Source organism: Mauremys reevesii, linkage group 7 (genome assembly GCF_016161935.1).
Source record: "Mauremys reevesii isolate NIE-2019 linkage group 7, ASM1616193v1, whole genome shotgun sequence".
NCBI lineage: Eukaryota > Metazoa > Chordata > Testudines > Geoemydidae > Mauremys > Mauremys reevesii.
The window spans coordinates 34,702,875-34,726,513 of record NC_052629.1 but is presented as its reverse complement, the minus strand read 5'-3'; the positions used below and the strand labels follow the sequence as shown (position 1 = coordinate 34,726,513).

Sequence of the window (23,639 nt, the reverse complement as noted above, 5' to 3'; positions counted from 1 at the left end):
AGCATTTCCCATAACAAGACTTTTGGGGTGTAATTTCCACCATTGTGATTTAAGTTAGGTTTCACTTCACTAGTTTACAGTTGCAAAATGCACTAATTCATTTTTCTGGGAGCAGTAAACCTATCAGTACCAGATTTGTACTACAATCTAAAAAGTATTGTAATGCCTTAAGCTTGCATTACTTTTTATATTATCAACTTAAAACAATTTTGCTGCTGGCATTAATTGTCAAGACCATATACTGCCATCTTTTCACGTCATAAACCAAGATCTAGCAGCTTTCTTTTCAAACTATATATATATTTCCCCCTAGTTAGAAGCTTTGGGTATATACTAGAAATGATGGAACATTGATGATTCACAGAACTTTCATACTTCAACACTGCGTGTAGGCCCTGAATAAGCATGCGCTCAAGTGCTATTGTGAACTGGAGCCATAGCAGGCATGTAAGGAGAGAATGTGTTAAAAGGATACATAATCAGGATCTCAATTTTCCACATATAATACTTTTACACTGACCTATTCTCTTAGATCAAAAGAGACTCCATTCCTATCTTAGATTTTATGAGGATCAGCAAATAGTTTTGAGTAAAAATAGGCACTAAATTTTTGACCAAGTCTGAAGTCAGTAAATGGATTTTCCATTTAAACCAGCACTCTACATTACTGAGCCTTGGCAGACTAAATTTAAAATAAGTCAGTCAGTATTGTTATCGGTTTAACTCTACAAGACCCTCAAACACATGACAGTAGCATTAAAATAATGAGATTTTAAAACAAAAATAAATCATTTAGGTCTGTCTCCTGATTTTTGAGCATTAGAGTTGTAAAAATCAAATTTCTCTACCCACTCCATATCCCTCTCTGCTTCGTCCCACATTTCTTTCTTTCTTTCTTTCTTTCTGTGTTTCATATTTCTGTCTCCCTCCTGCCAGCCCTCTTTTATTCTTCAGATCACTACACCCTCACGTAAATTCCACTATCTCCTGCCTGGACCACACATGAAGAATGAGGGCAGCCTGGCTTCTGTCCCATTATTTTCAATGGGAAAAGGGCAGCCATCTTTACTAGGTGTAACTTCACTTCCACTTGCAGACGCTTTAAGACAAAGGCTCTTTTTACTCAGAGCAGCCTGGCTTCAGTCCCATCACAAGTAATGGTGGCAGACGTTTTTAAAATGGCTAAAAGTGCACAAGCAGGCTACAGAACATCTGGAGATTAAGAGAAGCGTTGCCCCTCTACAACCCCCATTAAATTATGAGTTGTGCTAATACCATAAGAGTGAACAATTTTGCTTTCTTCACATTGTCCAAAATTCAAAACCACACATCCTTCAAAAGTGAAAATTAAATAAAAAATGAAGGCAGACTGCTTGTTTGGGGGCAGGCTTTCCTACATTTTTGGTGATCAAGATAAGAGTGATGGAGCCCCACTGGCAGGGAAGAATAAACCTGTCATGTGTTTCTGCCATCACTGGAAGTTCTGTAGTTTTTTATTTTAAGTGTTCTGTACAAGTTTGGATTTTAGGAATTCTTGGGGTTTGTCTTCTGTTCTCTCCCGTAAGGCACAATGTGAGGGAAGAACAATCCATTCATATTTCCTGGTTAAAAGTCTCAAAACAACATATCATAATTCATCCATTGACGTTCTAAAGAAGGAGATGAAGAGCCAAGGAGAACAAAATATTTGGGGGAAAACTCACTTGCTGATTGGCCATTGTGTGATACCACCAGAAAAGTCTTGTAGTGATGTAGTAAGCCACCACTACATCCACAGTGTAGTGGTCATGCGCCAAGAGAATACAGAACATCCCAACTATGCTAAGAGCCCAACAAATCCAATGGTACCACCAAAGTCGCCGAGGTGAATCTGAAAGCAAGAAAAATAATCACTATTTAATCACATAAAAGAGTGTTGATAAATTAGTGTTTTAAGTAATGTTATTACTCTGGAAGCCAGTAATTTATAATTAGAAACAGGAGCTTGATAGACAACAACTGGGCACATGAATTGCACAATAAGACTTACTGTAATGGCTGTCATTACATTACCCTAAGGTTTGGGACAGGAATGATCAGATTGCAAAATAACAAAATAATTAATGTTTACTTCTCAATTTGAAAAGTAATCAGAATATTTTTTTAAATGTATTCATAGGTGTGTGGGGGGGGAGGAGACGAGAGAGAGAGACTGGTGTAAGATCTGATGCCTGAACAACAGTCATCAAAGTTAAGGCATGACATGAACCAAAGTCAAGCCATGTATTACAGCAGATGCTATAAGTTTACTGTCTGATACATGACCTTAGCAAAAGAATTGCTAGTGTTGCTAAAACAGGTTCCTAAGAAGCAACAGACACTGAGTATGTGTGTAGACACACACTAAAAAATTAGCTCAGGTACATCCTGACACCAGATAAGAGGGTTTGACAAAAGTAATAAATAGGGATGTTTTGCCGAGATGCCTGGAATAAGATACAAGGGGAGGTAACAAGCAGATGTCATGAAACACATAAGGTGGTACACAAGTTGTTAGTCTACAAATGTCAGGGTACTTCGCCTTAACTCTTTATGTGGCCTAGGGGACAACAGACTCTGGCTGCTGACTGCCACTCCTTCCCACTGGGCACTCGTGTTTGCGTACTTGTAACCACAGAGCCAAGGCACTAGTACTGTGCCTTGAGAGCAATAAAGCTGGCCGAGTACCTTTATCACTGAACAGTGCATGTGGTCTTTCTTTCTGGGTAGTACTATCAACGTCTGCTGAACCAACTCTCTTTGCAGGGCTGGAATAGCATATGGAGAGAGCAACATGCATGCCAACTGACAACAGTCAGATACTAAAAAAAGGAAAGGCTAACTGAATCCTCAAAAAATTACATCTGTGACTATTTGGCTAGTTTATCTCAGTCTATAAAAACACAAGCATTTATAAAGTACTGTGAGATTGTAATTATACATACTATATGGCTACTGTAATTCCTTTTTTCCTATATCCTCTTCCCTGCCATTTTGTGTGTGTGTACACGTACCCTTTTGGGCCTGATCATCCCTTCAGTTGTATGCACACAACTTCCAGTATCTTTGGGAAAGTCACTTAGGGTTTTTTTGTGCCACATTTCCCATTCTGCAAAACATGTATGCTGATATTTACCTACTAAATTGATGTATTGTGAGACTTGTGTTTTAAAACTATTGAAATACTTGGATCAAAAGCATTATATTCAGTGAGTGAGAAGTATGTTTTATATCATGTTCTAGTCAAAATATACTTTAATAAGAATGAATAATCCAAATATAAATCATACAGTAGTGTTTTATTCCATTTTCACCTGTTTTCATATTCAATAAAACACATATTATTGGCTTACATTACTGAATAGACTTGAACAAGCTGGGTTTTTCACTCTAATTATTTAATGGGTCGAGACAGTGAACATTCTTTGATCATTATATATAAAATTAAATTCCATAAACATTGTAATGAACTTACACTCTTTGATAAATAAATATGTAAGTGTTAACATGACTGTGTGGCCGCTGTAGAGATAGTCACCACACATGTTGTGGGATCCTGTGATAGATAACCCCCCTCCAGCAAGCAATTTCATTATCCTCCTCAGGTGAGACTCCCAATCTCCAAAGAGCTGGTGGAAGAAGAGAAGAACATATTTAACCAAGGTTATTTCATACTGCATTAAAGATATGAAAGGTTAACACAGATTATGAGAGAGAGCATTATCCTACAAGGTGTCAAGAATCTCTAATACAATGCTGAACAGGCCTGACTCCCATTGATGCTAATAGGACTTGAGGATGCTTACTAATTTATGTGATCAAACCCTTTATTATCTTGGTAACTTTACACAAGATATTTAATTAGAACAAAAAAAACAATTGGTTCCAAAGACTACTGCCAAATATCTTTGGGGCCTAACAATGAGACTTTAAGACAAAAATACATAAAAATGGTGAAAAAATAAAGGAATTGTTTTGGGATTACAACATACAGAAAACACTACTGGGATGAAAACGTATGCCATGTTACTCTAATTAAATAGATTTATATTTTCTAAGACAGGAAACCAAAAATTATGGAGACTTCCCCTGTCTCTGCAAATAGCTAATGGTTTGGAGAGAAAAGGAAACTAACAAATAGTCAGACCTTAACTCATTCACTTTCAATTAAAATAATCAACATGACATATCTTTTAGGTGTTATACTGGATCAAAGCAATAACTCCATAGGTACTGTCATCTAGCAATTAATACACCATGATTTTAGAGTGCTATCAGTTATAGTAACACTAAAATAAGTAAGATGAAATCATTTTCTCTGGTATTCATAAATATTTATAAGTGCTGCCATTTAAGACATTCTTCTGCAGATGTTTTGCTAGTCACGTTCAATATTGTTCACTACTGTAAGGAAAAATTATTCTAGTGGGAGCTTTAAATTCAGGTAATTGTTTAGTTTTCTCAATGGGAGCTACACAGCTATAGCTGAGAATGCTTTGTAAGCCCCGTAAATATATTGTGGAATCCTGGGAAAGCAGGAAATCTCCTCTTAGCAAAACAGCTTTTCTATCTCCTTTACAGCTACATCTCCAGAAAATAGTGAAGTGGTCACTCTTTCTCACAGATGAATGGCAAAGGAATTAAGTCAACCAGGCAAATAATTTGTACAGCAATAGTAAAATATATTCCAAACTTAGCTTTTTTTCTAAGAATGAGACAAAACCCTGAAGCTAAGGTCAGGCAGTCAAAATAAAGAACTGCAACTGACAGATTAATCAAATGTATATAGTCTTGCCTAAATCCAGTTCCTAGAATACAGGTTTTTTTGGAGCTACACTGGTTTCTACTGGCAAACAGACGTGTTTGTGAAGAAAAAAACCCACAGGTTACGTTACTATATGAGCTATCATGCAACTTACTTACTTCTTCCAATGAATAATGGACCAATGCAAAGCAGAACTCACAATAAAAATTCGAACACCTAACAGCAATGGAATATAAACACAATAGCTATAAAAACATGGAACTGTTTCCTGTAGCACCATAAAAGCCTATACACTGAATGCCACAGATTGCAAAAATGTACTTTACATACCAATGTCTCTTCTCTTTGAAAAATCTCATCTAACAAATATTCTGAAGCCCAACACCTCCACAAAAAATAAGTATGTTAAAACAGAAATCAAATTATTCCAGCTACAGACTGCAATTTTTAGGTGTTTTCATTACATCTGGTAACCCCCTATTTTCCTTTAACTTCATAATGATAAATTGTAAACAATTAAGATGAATTAGTAACGATGCTATTCCTACAGAAATTAATCCAATAGTAAATTGGATGAATTGTCCAATTTAATGAACTTGATCAAACAGTAAATTCAATGTGGTCTGATAACATCTGAAATTTGACACAATGGTTTCTGCATAAAGAAGAGCTGTAAAGCTTTATAGTTCTGGTTAACCATATTCCCCTATTATTACCCACCCCTCATATGGCTACCACCCAGTGGATTCAATGTTGGAAATGCCTCCATAAATTATAAATGCCTCCATTTCCAGCTCTGTTGTATCATTTCCACAGGTTGTCTCAAACATCAGCAAGGAACACAGGACATTGGTCGTATGTTCACTTAGTGCTAGACAACTGTGCATTCGCTCACTGTGTGGGCTGGCCATTTCCTTCTGGCTGTGGAGCCAGGCTACCTAGGCACAGATTTAATACAATTCAGTGCCTCCCTTACCAGGCTGCTGAGTGTTTAAGAAGGTAGAGCAGATCTCACACAGAAGACCAGGAAACAACATCACTTATTGGCTGCTGTTCACTATTCCCACCAATGCAGAAAAAACGGAAGGCTGGTGCCTTAGCTGTCTCCTGGGGAAAGTCAATCTGTGAACTACCTATACCTTCCCATCTCCCCAAAAAAGGAAGAAAAAACCTGTGTTCATTATACTCCTCTGAAGAATGACTGAAAACCCCACTTTTTTCCAGTAACCCCCTCTGCAGCAAAGACGGGGAAAGAGGTATTTACCCAGTGGTCTAAGGCTGGAGCAAAATTCTCCTATCACAAGTGTTCAGATGCATTGGGATGAATAGGATGCGTAAAGTGACTATGTGGAGAGGCTGGGGAGACTGATTAGAGAAAAGAAGAAAGAGGGTGATTGGGAAGAAGTGAAATTACTGGAGAGAAGCGGAGTAAGAAATGGAAAGATAACTGAAGGAACAGAGGAGACTACATCGAATGCAAGGAAGGAGAAATAGGTGCAGAGGGAGAAAGTGTTAGCAAGGGACAAACAAGTAATGAGAACTGAACAATGGTATAAGCCAAACATTAATAACTACAATATGAAGGAAAAGTGTGATGTGAAAGACAGGAAAGAAGCTTAAAAAGAAAGTCAGAGTGGCAGAGTGTTGTTTTCAAAACCATTTTAATAATAGAAAGATGATTGTGAAGTACTACCACAAACTAGACACATTCAGACTGTTTCCACAAACAAAAGCTTATTAAAAACCAGCTAAAACTGCTATGGGTAAAACATATCCACACAAATGCATAAAACAAAAGAACTTTCAAGTTCTGGAAAACTTGTTTATAACTTTAACATCCAGTCACAACATTAAACATACTCCACACCTCTCCGAAGGATACAGACACACAAGAGACTCACCAAATTCATCCAACTAACACTGTAATTAAACACTTAACCCTTTTCAGCAACACTATAATTTATATGTATAGCAGACATAAATGGGAAAGTGTATGATGTGTTGTTCTTTCATGTGGGAAGTATAAGTTTAGAGTTAAGGTTCAGCATTGCAGTGCCTCCCTGCCCCTCAGTCTGAAGCAAGAAACAGTGTACAGGCTCCTCTGACCTCTGGTGAAGCTCTGGTTCTTCAGAGGCTTACCATCTCCCTCAAGCTTCAGCTAGCTCACTGGAGTGGAATCCCTGTCTTCCACCCCAAGCACAAGGGATTATCAATGAGAAGGACAGGGATGACCCATGGCCATCTTTTACAGTTAGCCCCTTCTTCTCCGCATGATTCCTACTGTTGACCTCCATCCACCTATGCTCCCTGGAACACATGTATGCATTGGAGTATCCATATCTCATATCTGTCCTGGGACTTTGCTTCCCTTTCACTGCCAGCAAACCACAAGCAGTTTGACTGTAAAATCTAAGAGGCCTCAGAACATTAGTTTCCACTTTTCATTTTGAACGAAATGAAACCAGTGTAGCCCACAACACACACACACGTTAATTTACTTCAATTCAAACAGTAGGTGGAAGGGCCAGGTGGATTTCCACATATCTGACTGCATTTATATCTCTTCCTCTTGATGTTTAAACTATCTATGCAATGGATGATTTAGGCTCAAAGATACTTCTGGAGAATTTTTTTTTATTTTGCCTTCGGAACACACCAGATGGCAAATACATTTAAAAAAAAAAATCTATTTGTGAAGATTCTACTCCCCCTCCAAACAAAAGTTTTTGCTTCTTCCAGAAGATCATTAACTATTTTATGGAGTGTTCATAAGATATTGCCTGGGCTGCTCACACCTGCTAGAGTGACTCTGATCAGATATTTGCATCCATTCAAAAGAGGCCACTAATGGCAGTAATGGAATTTTTTACACTCTGTTGCAAGCATAACAGGGGCACATTAGTCACTCAAAGAAAAGATTGTATTGCATGTCTACAAACTACTTGGAAGCACAGGATCCAACATCTTAGTATATTAACCAGCTAGGATCTAATGGATTAGTGTAGTAACCAGATAATTCTTCATGCTGTATCTTAATCTAATTTTAAAGAGTTTCACAGCCTAAAGTAACCAAGGTAACCATTTAATAATTAGAGCAAAACGTGTACTACTTAAATCAGTAACTACTGAATACATTTGTCTTCTGAAGACTAATATTCCTTTATTTTAGAGCTTATTCTTGTCTTAAAAACTGAACTGAAATCATGAATTATACTTTTCAGACAGTTCTAATGTTAAGGATCTGTTTAGTATCTTTCATGGTGATTATAAACACTTCCTGCATTACCCATAAAAGCCTAGAATGCTCCCAAACACTGAATTGTTTCTTTCAAATTATGTCTGACTCAGATAAGGAGATGACAAGAGATTTTCGGGATTGAAAATGTTCTATATTTTACAAGGAAGTCCTGTAGAAAGATCAAAGAACATATCAAAACTCTGCAGTAATGGACTACAAAGCTTGTTAGTCCTTGTTATAAAGGTCACTTAACACATTGGCAAACCTGCCTAATTTCTGTTTAAATAAAGAACGTTCCTTTTTAGAAATGGCAGATTTACTCAGTGTGGAATTATAGTATCTGATTTCTTTTTGTATTTATAGTGGCTCACTGTTTAACTGACTGATCACACATGTTGCTGATTTCCCCTTCTCATGTCCCTGCCCATTCCTCCATTTACAAAGACTTATGTCTCCAAGCAGCCACACACGATTTAGCAAAGACTACACTGTCATCATATAAGCAGTGCTAATTTCCAACACTGGTCAGCACACCCACTGGAACATTTTCTCTTGGAAACCAAACATTTTGGGTTTCTCTACTTTAAGAACATGTCGGCATTCTTCTGCACCAGTGCAGTTCCACCCATAAAAGAACAGTGGTAATACTAGTGTAAACTAGGTTAAGGGGTGTTGGATTTTTAAGATGCCCTGCCAACTAATTCTGCTCTGTAAGTGGAGTTTCACCAATACAGAAAAACGTGGACGAAGCTGTAGAGAGATTCTACAGGGGAGGTTTCAAATATTTCTCTCAAGCTTAATAATTACCATAATTAACATCTAGGTTGACTAGGGATAGGAATGCTGTAGAGAGAGTGAGCGAGCAGTACAGCTTGTCTACAGTTTTTGTATCACTTAAATTACATTGGTTTCAAACTGGTACAGTATAACCCCCCCAGTGCAGATCCAATTATACACATATAAAGGTGCTTATACTAGGATAGCTAAGTGTTGTAAATTTAGGGAAGTAAGTAGAGCTTGGTGGGAATTTGCCAAAAGAAAACCATTAAAATGGAAAATTTATTGTCCACAAAATCAATTTTTTTTTACTGGAAAATTTGTTTTTCCAAGACCCTTCGATTTTCTATTAGAAAAATGGAAACAAGATAGTTCTTTGTGTCAGTTCGATACAAATTGGAAAATTTCACTTTGTTTAACTAATCTGAAATGCTTTGTTTCAAATCAATTCAACAAAATATTAAACTGCCTTCCCCACTAGTGCATTCCCTCATGGGACCTACAGGTCAGGCTTTCTGGAGGACTACAAATCCCACAATGCCTTCTGGACTCCCCTTTGATGAAACTGTAGGGGAATCGTGTGACACTGCATGAATCGCAAATATAGTCCAGGTGTGAAGCCTGGTCCACAGAGAAAATAGAGTCCAACAGGCTCTCAAAATACAACTTCCATGTTTCAGTGGTGAAAGAACAGGTTAAGGACCATTTAGAAAATCTGGACATGAAAAGTCCATAGAGGCGGATCTAATGCACCCAAGAGTGCTGAGGGAGCTGGCTGATGTGATTGCAGAGCCACTGGCCATTATCTTTGAAAACTCGTGGTGATCGGGGGAGGTCCTAGATGATTGGAAAAAGGCAAATATAGTGCCCATTTTTAAAAAAGGGAAAAAGGAGAATCCAGGGAACACAATGGTCAGTCTCACCTCAGACCCTGGAAAAATCATGGAGCAGATCCTCAAGGAATCCATTTTGAAGCACTTTGAGGAGAGGAAGATGATCAGGAACAGTCAACATGGATTCACCAAGGGCAAGCCATGCCTGATCAACCTGACTGCCTTCTATGTTGAGTTAACTGGCTCTGTGGATATGGGGAAAGCGGTGGACGTGATATATCTTGACTTTAGCAAAGCTTTTGATACAGTCTCCCACAGTAAATAAAAATATATAAAATATGGAGATATACCTATTTCCTAGAACTGGAAGGGTTCCTAAAAGGTCATTGAGTCCAGCCCCCTGCCTTCACTAGCAGGACCAAGTACTGATTTTGCCCCAGATCCCTAATTGGTCCCCTCAAGGATTGAACTCATAACCCTGGGTTTAGCAGGCTAATGCTCAAACCACTGAGCTATCCCTCCCCCCATAATACTTATGTACATAGTACTCTTGCAAGCAAGTTAAAAAAGTATGGATTGGATGAATTGACTACAAGGTAGATAGAAAGCTGGCTAGATCATCAGGCTGAACGGGTTGTGATCAATGACTCAGGATATGGCTACACTGGCGATTTGCAGCGCTGGAAAGCCTCCACCAGCGCTGCAATTAGTAAATGGCCACACCTGCAGGGCACTTCCAGCGCTGCAACTCCCTGGCTGCAGCGCTGGCCGTACACCTCACTCAGCATGGGGAATAAGGATTCCAGCGCTGGTGCTGCAGCGCTGGTCATCAAGTGTGGCCACACACCAGCGCTGTGATTGGCCTCCAGGGTATAAGGTGTATCCCAGAATGCTTTTATAAATTACTCTCTCTGTTTTGTTATGCAGCCTCTCTTTGTTTTGTTGTGAACGAGCTCCGTGCGGAGCTCCGTTGCCGTTGCAGTTGCCGCTTATCTAAAAAACAAACAGATCTCCTGTTTGCTGTGATCATCTGTACCTGGCTGTAAACAATCAAATGAGATTGCAGGCAGGGAGGGAATGAAACAGCGGGGAGTCGTGTTGGCTGCAGGCTGTTTGCAATTAAGAGTTAAGACTAAGGGGTTGGAAACATGTTCTGATTTTTCAAGTCAGGAAGCTAAACACACAGTGTTGGCTCCAAAAATCCACTCTGTCTCCCCCCCCCGCTCCCTGTCACACTAGACCCCACTCCACCCCCCTCTTTTGAAAAGCACGTTGCGGCCACTTGAATGCTGGGATAGCTGCCCATAATGCATCACTCCCAGCAGCGCTGCTAATGCTGCAAATGTGGCCACACACCAGCGCTGGTAGCTGTGAGTATGGCCACACACCAGCGCTGCTCCTACACAGCTGGATGACCAGCGCTGCAAACTACCAGCGCTGCAAACCCTAAGTGTAGCCATACCCTCAATGTCTAGTTGGCAGCCGGTATCAAGCAGAGTTCCCCAGGGGTCGGTCCTGGAGCCAGTTTTGTTCAACATCTTCAATAATGACCTGGATGATAGGATGGGTTGCACTCTCAGCAAGTTCGTAGATGACACTAAGCTGGGGGGAGACATAGATACACTGGAGAGTAAGGATAGGGTCCAGAGTGACCTAGACAAATTGGGCCAAAAGAAATCTGATGAGGTTCAACAAGGACAAGTGCAGAGTCCTGCACTTAGGACGGAAGAATCCCATGCACTGCTACAGACTGGGGACCAACTGGCTAAGCAGCAGTTCTGTAGAAAAGGGCCTGGGGATTACAGTGGATGAGAAGCTGGATATGAGTATGCCCTTGTTGCCAAGAAGGGTAAGGGCATACTGGGCTGCATTAGTAGAAGCACTGCCAGCAGATTGAGAAAAGTGATTATTCTCCTCTATTCAGCATGGTGAGGCCACATCTGGAGTACTGCGTCCAGTTTTGGGCCCCCCACTACAGAAAGGATGTGGACAAATTGGAGAGTCCAGCAGAGGGCAATGAAAATGATTAGGGGGCTGGGGCACATGACTTACAAGGAAAGGCTGAGGGAACTTGGCATATTTAGTCTGCAGAAGAGAAGAGTGAAGAGGATTTGATAGCTGCCTTCAACTACTTGAAGGGGAGGTTCCAAAGAGGATGGAGCTAGGCTGTTCTCAGTGGTGGCAGATGACAGAACAAGAAGCAATGGTCTCAAGTTGCAGCGGGGGAGGTCTAGGCTGGATATTAGGAAACACTATTTCACTAGGTGGGTGGTGAAGCACTGGAATGGGTTACTTTGGGAGGTGGTGGAATCTCCATCCTTAGAGGTTTTTAAGGCTCAGCTTGACAGAGACCTAGCTGGGATGATTTAGTTGGGATTGGTCCTGCTTTGAGCAGGGAGTTGGACTAGATAACCTCCTGAGGTCTCTTCCAACCCTAATCTTCTATGATTATATGTGGCAATGTACCACAATGGGGAAACACAATTTAATGTCAAACTAACTTGCAATGAAGCGTCCTACCTGAGTTCAACCAACAGAAATGGAACATTGTGATTTCAGGAATGATGAAAGAGTTTGTTTCAATCGAAAAAGCAGAAAACATTTTAATATTTCTGAAAATAAGTTTTTTGGAATATTTGATTCCATGAAAAATTTTCAAATGATAACTTTTCAGTTCAGGATGAAAACATAAATGCTGAAAAACTGGAATTTCCCATGAGATGGAAATTTCAAATTTTGGTCAGCTCTAGAAATAAGCTACAGTGGTATATGGCATCAGTAACTGCATCTCATTATAGGATGTATATATTCCACTAATCTCAGTAAAAAACAAAAAAACAAAAAAGTCACCCCCCAATCAAAATAGTTAAAAATCGATACAAACACTAAAAATTAGGCCTGAGAAGGGAGTGCTTTGCATTGTTCAACAGCTAGCACTCGAATTGACAGATTTGCAGCATTGACGATCTGTGAAAAAAAGTCCCTGCCATTCCAGCTTATATGAGAGTTACAATCAAGAAGCTGTTCACAGTTATTAAGGATCCCTGGCGTGTGGAAAAAGGAAAAAAACCCAGAAGCTACAAAATGGAATTGCAGTGAGAAAAACTTACCTTTGGAGAGCAGTTGAAATGCATACCGGGTACTGGCAGTGTAGTTACATACATCGTAATACACCGATATAGGTATAGTGTGCCAACTATACAGAAAAATCTTCTGCTAATAATAGACCTGGAGACAGGGAAAAAAGTGTCATTCTAAGGAAACAAATTCTACCAAGATTTGTCTAAAAACCATGAAAGGCATCAGTCTAGAATATCATGTTGACAATTCAAGCTCAAGCTTAATAATGCTTTATGCATCTACATCAGCTTTCATCTAAGAATATTAAAAAAACGTTGATCTCTCATTTTACAGGTGCAAAACAGGCACAGAATGCAATTAAGATTACACAGCAACTCAGTGGCGGAATTAAGAATAAACCCCAAATTTCTGCCTTTTAGTCGTGAGTTCTAAACACTAACCTATGATCCCTTCCTACCACCATTCCTTATAAATACAAATAACTTATAGTTTAAAGGTAGCAAACAAAGCCAGTCCAAAACTAACATAGGTTTCAAGCCAGAGGCTGAATTCCTTTAATCTCTGCAAAGTATCTCTGCATCTACAAACAGGGAATTATCTTCCAAACGGAGCAATCGTATTTGATTTATTCATATACATTAAAAATGCTACTCATGAAAGAGAATCAGCAATCTAAAATACAGAAATACAATTATTACAAAGCTGAATTAGACCAACCAATGACAAATGGAAGTTATTTACTAATATTGGAAGTTCTCTGAGATATGTGGTCCATATCTGTATTCAACACATGGATATGCATGAGCATGCATCCAAGTCTGGACATTTTAAAGAGCTGTGTCCACTGGTCCTCATATGTGAAGTAGGTCTCCTTGTGCTTCTGAGTGAGGATATAAAAGGTAGTGCTGGTTGAGGTCCCCTCAGTTTCTCTTCTCACAGTGAATCCAACCAGACCAGAAGCAGAGGGGATGGAAGGCAGGTAGCGGAATACAGATAGGGAGTGGAGGGTAGACCTCAAGTCTTTTAATGAATGAAGAGTCATTCATTTTCTCATTAAACAGGCTTGACTCATCAAAGGGAAGGGCCTGCATAGTATTCTTCACTTCCCTGGGAAAGCCTAAGGATTGTAACCAAGAATCTCCCTCCTCATAAATCAGAGGGGTAGCCGTGTTAGTCTGGTTCTGTAGAAGCAGCAAAGAATCCTGTGGCACCTTATAGACTAACAGATGTTTTGCAGCATGAGCTTTCGTGGGTGAATACCCACTTCTTCGGATGCTTGCATCCGAAGAAGTGGGTATTCACCCACGAAAGCTCATGCTGCAAAACATCTGTTAGTCTATAAGGTGCCACAGGATTCTTTGCTGCTTCCTCCTCATAAAAACACCAGTGGTCAAGCTTCTGGATGCTGTATCTGCTGCATCAGCTTCAACCTGAAGAGCTCTTTTTGCCACCAACTTTTCTTCCTTTAGAAGGCTCACCCAGTCTCGATGGGCTCAGGGAACGAGTGCATTTCTTATGGACAGTCCTTGACAGGGATCTGTCCTTGTGCCTGTAAGAATGCCCTTCATTCTCATGGGAAGCCCTGAAGGAAGTCTTTGGAATTTGAAACTGAAGGCTTTGCGAACAGGGGCTGCTAACAGGGAGTTTGGCAAGGGAGTTCTCCAGGTGAAGGAGGAGCAAATACAGCATTTGTGGGGTAAGTGACTGTCTGTAGTGTGTGTTTGTTTGTGTTTGGGGGTTACCTGCTGTGTGCTGAGCTTGTGTTTGTCAGTCTGTTTGTTTGTTTGTTTGAAGGACCGTGTGCTCTGGCTGGCAGTTGGCGGCAGGTTTGAAAGCTCGAAGCCTCTGGTAATTGGCTGAGCCTTAATCAGTGGGCGGGGCATTCACTCAGGCCAGGGCTTTATAAAGCCGCACACAAGCAACCAGGGGCTGCTAACAGGGAGTTTCGCAAGGGAGTTTGGAAGGGGAGTGGGAAGGGAGTGGGAGTCCCTCGCCAGCCCTAAACTCTTCCCTGTAGTCCCCCGAAACCTATAAACCGAACCACATTTCAAAACCCCTTTCTGTAAACCACCCTTCCATTAACTAGGAGACAATGCAGGCAGAAGCTCAGCAGCGGAGTGGGGGCTATCCAGTTTATTGCGCTGAGTGTTGCATGTATGATTACCTGCCCTGTGGGCGGGTGGCGTATGTGTGCAGTTGGTGCAAGGAGCTCCTGGCCCTCAGAGACCATGTACGGACTTTGGAGGCCAGGGTGGCGGAACTGGAGGAGCTAAGAGAGGCAGAGAGGTATGTTGATGAGGCTTTCCGGGACACTGTAGAATTGTCCCACCTCCGCTCAGACAGCCCCTGCGCTGTTGAGGAGGAAGAACGGCCAAGGGAAGCAAAACAGTCAATGGGAGCAGAGGGAAACCTTCCCGTAGTTGGGACCCTCCTTCCAGATGGTGCTGGGGTTGCCTCTCGCACTGAGGTTGCCTCTCCGGGGGAGGGAACTCCAGTTTCTAGGAAAAGGCAGGCGTTAGTAATGGGAGATTCGATTATTAGAAACATAGATAGCTGGGTGTGTGATGACCAGGAGAACCGTATGGTGACTTGCCTGCCTGGGGCGAAGGTTGCGGATCTCTCGAGGCATGTAGACAGACTTATGTGTAGTGCTGGGGAGGAGCCACTGGTCGTGGTACATGTAGGTACCAATGACATAGGGAAGGGTAGGAGAGATGTCCTGGAAGCCAAATTTAGGCTGCTAGGGAAGAGACTGAAATCCAGGACCTCTATATGGTGGCATTCTCAGAAATGCTCCCAGTTCCACGCACAGGGCCAGGTAGGCAGGCAGAGCTTCAGAGTCTCAATGCGTGGATGAGACGATGGTGTAGAGAGGAGGGATTCACGTTCATTAGGAACTGGGGAAACTTCTGGGATGGGAGGAGCCTATACAGGAGAGATGGGCTCCACCTAAACCAAAGGTGAACCAGACCGCTGACACTAAACATTAGAGGTTGTAGAGAAGTTTTTAAACTAGGAGATGGGGGAAAGCCGACTGTTGCAGAGGAGCGTGTGGATCGGACACAGACTTTTCTTAGGGGAGAGTCTGATGATAGAGAATCTCCAGGTTATAGTCAGGAGCAGAGGATTGAAGAGTATAATGTAAGGGCCGGATCAGATGATAAACAGTCACATAAAAAAGAATCTGGCACATCAGAAAAAGGCAGGCTAATAAACAGGGACAAGTTTTTAAAGTGCTTGTACACAAATGCCAGAAGTCTAAATAATAAGATGGGTGAACTAGAGTGCCTTGTGATAAAGGAGGATATTGATATAATAGGCATCACAGAAACCTGGTGGACTGAGAGCAATCAATGGGACACAATCATTCCGGGGTACAAAATATATCGGAAGGACAGAACAGGTTGTGCAGGGGGAGGAGTGGCACTATATGTGAAAGAAAGTGTAGATTCAAATGAAGTAAAAAATCTTAAGCGAATCCACATGTTCCATAGAATCTCTATGGATAGAAATTTCATGCTCTAGTAAAAATATAACATTAGGGATCTATTATCGACCACCTGACCAGGACAATAATAGTGACGATGAAATGCTAAGGGAAATTAGAGAGGCTATCAAAATTAAGAACCCAATAATAGTGGGGGATTTCAATTATCCCCATATTGACTGGGAACATTTCACTTCAGGACGAAATGCAGAGATAAAATTTCTCGATACTTTAAATGACTGCTTCATGGAGCAGCTGGTACGGGAACCCACAAGGGGAAAGGCAACTCTAGATTTAATCCTGAGTGGAGCGCAGGAGCTGGCCCAAGAGGTAACTATAGCAGGACCGCTTGGAAATAGTGACCATAATACAATAGCATTCAACATCCCTGTGGTGGGAAGAACACCTCAACTGCCCAACACTGTGGCATTTAATTTCAAAAGGGGGAACTATACAAAAATGAGGGGGTTAGTTAGACAAAAGTTAAAAGGTACAGTGACTAAAGTGAAATCCCTGCAAGTTGCATGGGCCCTTTTTAAAGACACCATAATAGAGGCCCAACTTCAATGTATACCCCAAATTAAGAAAAACAGTAAAAGAACTAAAAAAGAGCCACCGTGGCTTAACAACCATGTAAAAGAAGCAGTGAGAGATAAAAAGACTTCCTTTAAAAAGTGGAAGTCAAATCCTAGTGAGGCAAATAGAAAGGAGCACAAACACTGCCAACTTAAGTGCAAGAGTGTAATAAGAAAAGCCAAAGAGGAGTTTGAAGAACGGCTAGCCAAAAACTCCAAAGGTAATAACAAAATGTTTTTTAAGTACATCAGAAGCAGGAAGCCTGCTAAACAACCAGTGGGGCCCCTTGACGATCAAAATACAAAAGGAGAGCTTAAAGACGATAAAGTCAATGCGGAGAAACTAAATGGATTCTTGGCTTCAGTCTTCACGGCTGAGGATGTTAGGGAGATTCCCCAACCTGAGCTGGCTTTTGTAGGTGACAAATCTGAGGAACTGTCACAGATTGAAGTGTCACTAGAGGAGGTTTTGGAATTAATTGATAAACTCAACATTAACAAGTCACCGGGACCAGATGGCATTCACCCAAGAGTTCTGAAAGAACTCAAATGTGAAGTTGCAGAACTATTAACTAAGGTCTGTAACCTGTCCTTTAAATCGGCCTCGGTACCCAATGACTGGAAGTTAGCTAATGTAACGCCAATATTTAAAAAGGGCTCTAGAGGTGATCCCGGCAATTACAGACCGGTAAGTCTAATGTCGGTACCGGGCAAATTAGTCGAAACAATAGTTAAGAATAAAATTGTCAGACACATAGAAAAACATAAACTGTTGAGCGATAGTCAACATGGTTTCTGTAAAGGGAAATTGTGTCTTACTAATCTATTAGAGTTCTTTGAAGGGGTCAACAAACATGTGGACAAGGGGGATCCGGTGGACATAGTGTACTTAGATTTCCAGAAAGCCTTTGACAAGGTCCCTCACCAAAGGCTCTTATGTAAATTAAGCTGTCATGGGATAAAAGGGAAGGTCCTTTCATGGATTGAGAACTGGTTAAAGGACAGGGAACAAAGGGTAGGAATAAATGGTAAATTCTCAGAATGGAGAGGGGTAACTAGTGGTGTTCCCCAAGGGTCAGTCCTAGGACCAATCCTATTCAATTTATTCATAAATGATCTGGAGAAAGGGGTAAACAGTGAGGTGGCAAAGTTTGCAGATGATACTAAACTACTCAAGATAGTTAAGACCAAAGCAGATTGTGAAGAACTTCAAAAAGATCTCACAAAACTAAGTGATTGGGCAACAAAATGGCAAATGAAATTTAATGTGGATAAATGTAAAGTAATGCACATTGGAAAAAATAACCTCAACTATACATACAACATGATGGGGGCTAATTTAGCTACAACGAGTCAGGAAAAAGATCTTGGCGTCATCGTGGATAGTTCTCTGAAGATGTCCATGCAGTGTGCAGAGGCGGTCAAAAAAGCAAACAGGATGTTAGGAATCCTTAAGAAGGGGATAGAGAATAAGACTGAGAATATATTATTGCCCTTATATAAATCCATGGTACGCCCACATCCCGAATACTGTGTACAGATGTGGTTACCTCACCTCAAAAAAGATATTCTAGCACTAGAAAAGGTTCAGAAAAGGGCAACTAAAATGATTAGAGGTTTGGAGAGGGTCCCATACGAGGAAAGATTAAAGAGGCTAGGATTCTGCAGCTTGGAAAAGAGAAGACTAAGGGGGGATATGATAGAGGTATATAAAATCATGAGTGATGTGGAGAAAGTGGATAAGGAAAAGTTATTTACTTATTCCTATAATACAAGAACTAGGGGTCACCAAATGAAATTAATAGGCAGCAGGTTTAAAACAAATAAAAGGAAGTTCTTCTTCACGCAGCGCACAGTCAACTTGTGGAACTCCTTACCTGAGGAGGTTGTGAAGGCTAGGACTATAACAATGTTTATAAGGGGACTGGATAAATTCATGGTGGCTAAGTCCATAAATGGCTATTAGCTAGGATGGGTAAGAATGGTGTCCCTCGTCTCTGTTCGTCAGAGGATGGAGATGGATGGCAGGAGAGAGATCACTTGATCATTGCCTCTTAGGTTCACTCCCTCTGGGGCACCTGGCATTGGCCACTGTCGGTAGACAGATATTGGGCTAGATGGACCTTTGGTCTGACCTGGTACGGCCGTTCTTATGTTAAGACTCTGCTCCTAGGCATGTGCTCATTTATTGAGGCTGTTGTACAGGAGGGTCTCCCTGGCCCAGATCAGAGGGGTCTCAGGGCCTTCTCCATTAAGGGTTTCCTAAGGTGAAGCTCACAGGGTTTGCAATTTATTGGTAGAAATGATCGACGAACACAGAAGAAATGTGTGTCTCACCCAGACAGTAGAGACAGCATTGGTGTTCATCACTGACAGAGAAGGATCTAGTGCAGGAGATGCAGTTTTTGAAGTCTGGGACTTTGGGCATAAACCCAGACCGCAGAGAAGTAGTCCCCGGTCCTGGGAAGCAAAGTACACAAACTACACTAAAATTATAGCTGTACTAATCTATAAAGAATAACTATATACTATTTTATCTGCAGGATCTCTGAAAGCTGAAGAAAGAGAGGACATTGAATTCTGATTCTGGACCATGCAGCAGTAAGGAACTGAGGGGGCATCAACCTGTACTGCCTCTTCTACTCTTGCTCAGAAGCATGAAGAGACCAACTGCGCATATGTGGACCAACAGACACTGCTTGTTAAAATCTCTCAACTCAGGTGCATGCTGCACATGTGTACCCACATGAGGAATACATATAGGAACCAGCATTTGAAAAACTGGAGATTTAAATACCATGGATCCACAGTGGCCTCATGAAAACACAATCAGTCACATGTTTTAAAATTTACTTCTATAATTACACCTGCAAGTTTGAGTGTGAAAACCTGATCATTAGCTGCCACCCTAATTTGAATGCGCAAGTGCAAATTCATGTTAAACATGAAATGCAGGCTTTGCAAATACCAACTGCACACAAAATACAAGCATAATTTTAGATTACAGGTTGAGGCCAGCCCAAAATTTGGCCCACTTAGGCTTCTGCTGCCAACTTTCAATGTAATTATAGTAGTATTAACTATAACAACAATAGCACTAATATTAAATATTGGCAAGCATATATATGATCCATCAGGATTAAAGCCCCACTGTGTGAGTAAGAGAATCACTCAGATATTCTCAAAAACAACTGATAAAGTGTAGAGGAAAGAAATTTAAGATAGAAGGAATCTGTGAAGAACTGATACAACCTTGTTACTTACGTTATGTTGCTTTTGCTTTTGTAAAATAATCAGCATTTAAAACTGAGGAAATGATGGCAAGCTAAGCTTGCAGTTTCTTATCCAGCTAAAAGTAGAATGCCTGGGTAAGATCAAACATTATCTTTTTCCCCATACTGTCTCTACTTGCCATACAAGGCCCCAGGTACGTTACTCTATAATTATCTCACTTCCCATAGAATACTTTAAGAGAAGCTGTCTGCAAGAAGGATCTATAGTAAACATATTGAAAAATTATCCCTTCCCACTCTTGCTGCTCTCCTTCCCTAAAACTGTCTGTTAAAGTAAAAACTATGTACTTAAGTAAGGATTCCTAAAGTATTTACTTGTGACTGCTTTCAAATTTCATTGTTTAAAAGCACTTAATCCAGACAGAAACACATCTAATACTTTTTAAATAAGTAAAGTTTCAAAACAACCAGTAGCAAGCTGAGCTCTCCTGAAACGCACAAATGGCTGACAATTTGATTTTTAATGGCTTTTGGCAGAGTCAATTAGTTGCAGTATTATTGATCTGACTACAGCATGACTTAACAATGCTAGATCAATATTATGAAAGAGTTTTACTGCTTTGAGGGAAAGATTTCAAACAATATATTGTGTGTACATATATGTTTCAGACAAAGAACGATTACTTCCTCTTGAAACAGTAAATATTTTTGCAAACAGGCAGGAATACGCTAAGAAGGCTTAAGGTTATACTATCAGACTATATCTCCATGGATGTAACTATTGCAAGCTAGGATAATGGCATTATTCCATTAGAGAGATCAATTTCACTAAGAAGCAAAGATGTTCTACTCAAGGCTGAACATCCCTTTTATTAAACTATATATGGCTCTCTGATTTCAGTTCTATTTAAACTAACTGGTTTAGCAGACTCTGGGGTAAAGACAGAATAAATGGTAAAAGGCAAATGTGAAGTAAAAATTGAATACCACTGTTTTTCTAATGCTGCAAATGCTGACAACGTTGCTGCAACTATTTATAACATTATAGCACACCAAAAGGAGAAAGACTCAGACAATACTTTTAAGATCACTAATTAACAAACGGCTACTAACTTGTAATATACTTCTGAGACCCAACTATGAAGAGTTGCACTAGAGCAAGGGTCGGCAACCTCTCGCACACGGCTTGCCAGGGTAAGCACCCTGGCGGGCCAGGCCAGTTTGTTTACCTGCCACATTGGCAGGTTCGGCCGACCGCGGCTCCACTGGCCACAGTTCTCCATCCCAGGCCAATGGGGGTGATGAGAAGCTGCAGCCAGCAGATCCCTTGGCCACGCCGCTTTCCGCCGCCCCCATTGGCATGGGACGGTGAACCGTGGCCAGTGGGAGCCGCAGTCAGCCGAACCTGCCGACACGGCAGGTAAACAAACTGGCCCGGCCCGCCAGGGTGCTTACCCTGGCGAGCTGTATGCCAGAGGTTGCCGACCCCTACACTAGAGTGTAATGGTTTCTATGCATTGTATGCAGATAGTTTAAATTACTGGTGGATTCTGCAACCTTCTTCATACTGAGTAGAGCTGTGCCAATTCATTTTTTGGTTTGCTAATAGTTCTGGAAAAAAAATAAATGTGGCTCTGGTTGAATAGAAGCCTTTTTTTTTAAAGCATTTTCAATGAATTGAAGAAGTCTGAAAACTTTAATTTAGGGTTGAACAAAATGTTTAATTTGGAGTATTTTTAATAAAAGCAAAAGAAATGAAGACTAGATTCACAAAACCATTGATATGTTGTAGTTCAGTGATTAGGGCATTCACCTGGGATGTGAAAGAAAGAGATTCCAATCGCCACTCTGGAGCTGGGACTTGAACCTAGGTCTCCCCACTCCCCCAGATACGCTAAGCACCAGGCTATTGGCTATTCCGAGGAGGGTCTCTCTCCTGTTGAAACTGTCGCACTTTATACAAAATACTTACATATTTATTGGGATAGAGAGAATGACTCCATAGCTCCAATGGTTAGGGCACTGGGCTATTGGGCATAAGGGGGGCAGCACCACCACTGTTTTTGTAAATGGTACTGTGAATGGTACTGTAAATCTCACTGGAAATCTAGCCTGAAAAGTCAACATATTTTATGCATATATGAAAAAAAAATACTCCACTGCACACACATTTCTCCTTGGGAAGAGCATAAGAGAACAAACACATTACAGACATTAGTTACAATGCTTAAAGCACTACTGGCAGGCACACAAATACTATGGCGATGAAGTCAGTACACAAATCTACACACAATAGAACAGAATCCACTCATATAATGCTATCGACGCATGTATCACTAGTGGGCACAATTTGCTCTTTAAAAACAAAAAACCCCAAGCTAACTTAATTTACATTTCTTGGATTTATGAACAGAAATGTCAATATTAAATTCAGGATGGTTCAGGTTTGTAGCTCTAATGAGCAACATTTTCAGAGACTTACTTACCAGTTAATGAGTTAATGATAGTATAGAGTGACTAAATACTATTAATGTTGGCCAAAAATATCCTCAAAGTTCTATATTAATTTTCCATTTTTATATCATTATATATTACATAAAAGCTAAGAATTAAGCCCCTTGGCTAAGTAGCTTATTCATATGCCACCGCAGTATTGTTGAGAAAACAAAAACTAGTCAAATTAGATTATCTCAGATAAATCTTCTTGTTAAACATATTTAGGATTAAATCTATTTATTATGGTTTACTAAAGTTAAAGGAATAACTTATTCATGGGGAAGCATGATTTTCTAGTTGTTAGAGAAATCATCAGGAAACTTGGAACCCCAACACATTTTCTGGCACCAACTCTCTACATAGCTTTGAGTAAGGCTCTGATTCAGCAAAGCATTTAAACACATGCTTAACTTCCCTAAAAAGGGATGCTTTCCTGAGCTGGACCCTGAACTTCAGTGCCTCACCTTGCCCGTAAAAAAATGGAGATAACGTTTAAGGAACTAGTCAAAATGTCATTTGATATATTAACATACAACCTATAGTATATCAGTGACTTCCCAGTTATCTTCACTATCCAGTGGAATAATTATGCCTATGAATGCTTTTTTCGTTGTCTCCATGGTTACTCTGTCATCTCAGAAGATCAGGGATTACCTCTGATAGTTTACTGAGAATAATACAAACTCTCTTTTAATTATTAACAGCTATAAAGGTAAAAGGCAATGAAGGAAGTTGTATTATAAATATCCTACTTATGATGTCAAAGATTTCTGGTCTCCTTGTTAAAAGCCCAATCACTTGATTGAGCATATAATGGTTTGGAATATTTACCCAAATGCCTGGTTTTTAAACTTATAACATAGCTCTCAGAATCTTCTCTCTCTCTAAAATGCTCAATTAGTTATGTTTCTATAGGGAGAAAAATTTAGCCACAAATCTAGGAGGCAGCCAACTCAAAGAACTGTGGGGTTCATCAAGATGTTGCAGTCAATGTGCAGCCCACACTATAGGTGCACATGAGCCTCATGCACACAAAATCAGATTTTGTGCCTCCTTGTGCTCCTCTTTGAGGTCAAAAGGGCAAAGAGGGAACCCTGCCTCAGTTCCCTCACCATTCAAAAGTTGTGATAGCTAAA

At 40.5% G+C, this 23,639-nt stretch overlaps 1 protein-coding gene across 15 annotated transcripts in view; it reads right to left on the bottom strand.

The window, feature by feature from the left end:
• Window positions 1-23,639, bottom strand: part of SGMS1 (sphingomyelin synthase 1) — a 195,888-nt gene that overhangs the window by 3,740 nt on the left and 168,509 nt on the right. For all 15 annotated transcript variants that reach the window (XM_039481248.1, XM_039481259.1, XM_039481246.1 and 12 more), the window contains 3 exons: window positions 12,742-12,859; window positions 3,494-3,647; window positions 1,704-1,870 (listed from right to left, as the gene is read on the bottom strand). In XM_039481248.1, coding sequence (XP_039337182.1) covers window positions 1,704-1,870; window positions 3,494-3,647; window positions 12,742-12,859 — 439 coding nt within the window. The remainder of the gene's footprint in view (window positions 1-1,703; window positions 1,871-3,493; window positions 3,648-12,741; window positions 12,860-23,639) is intronic.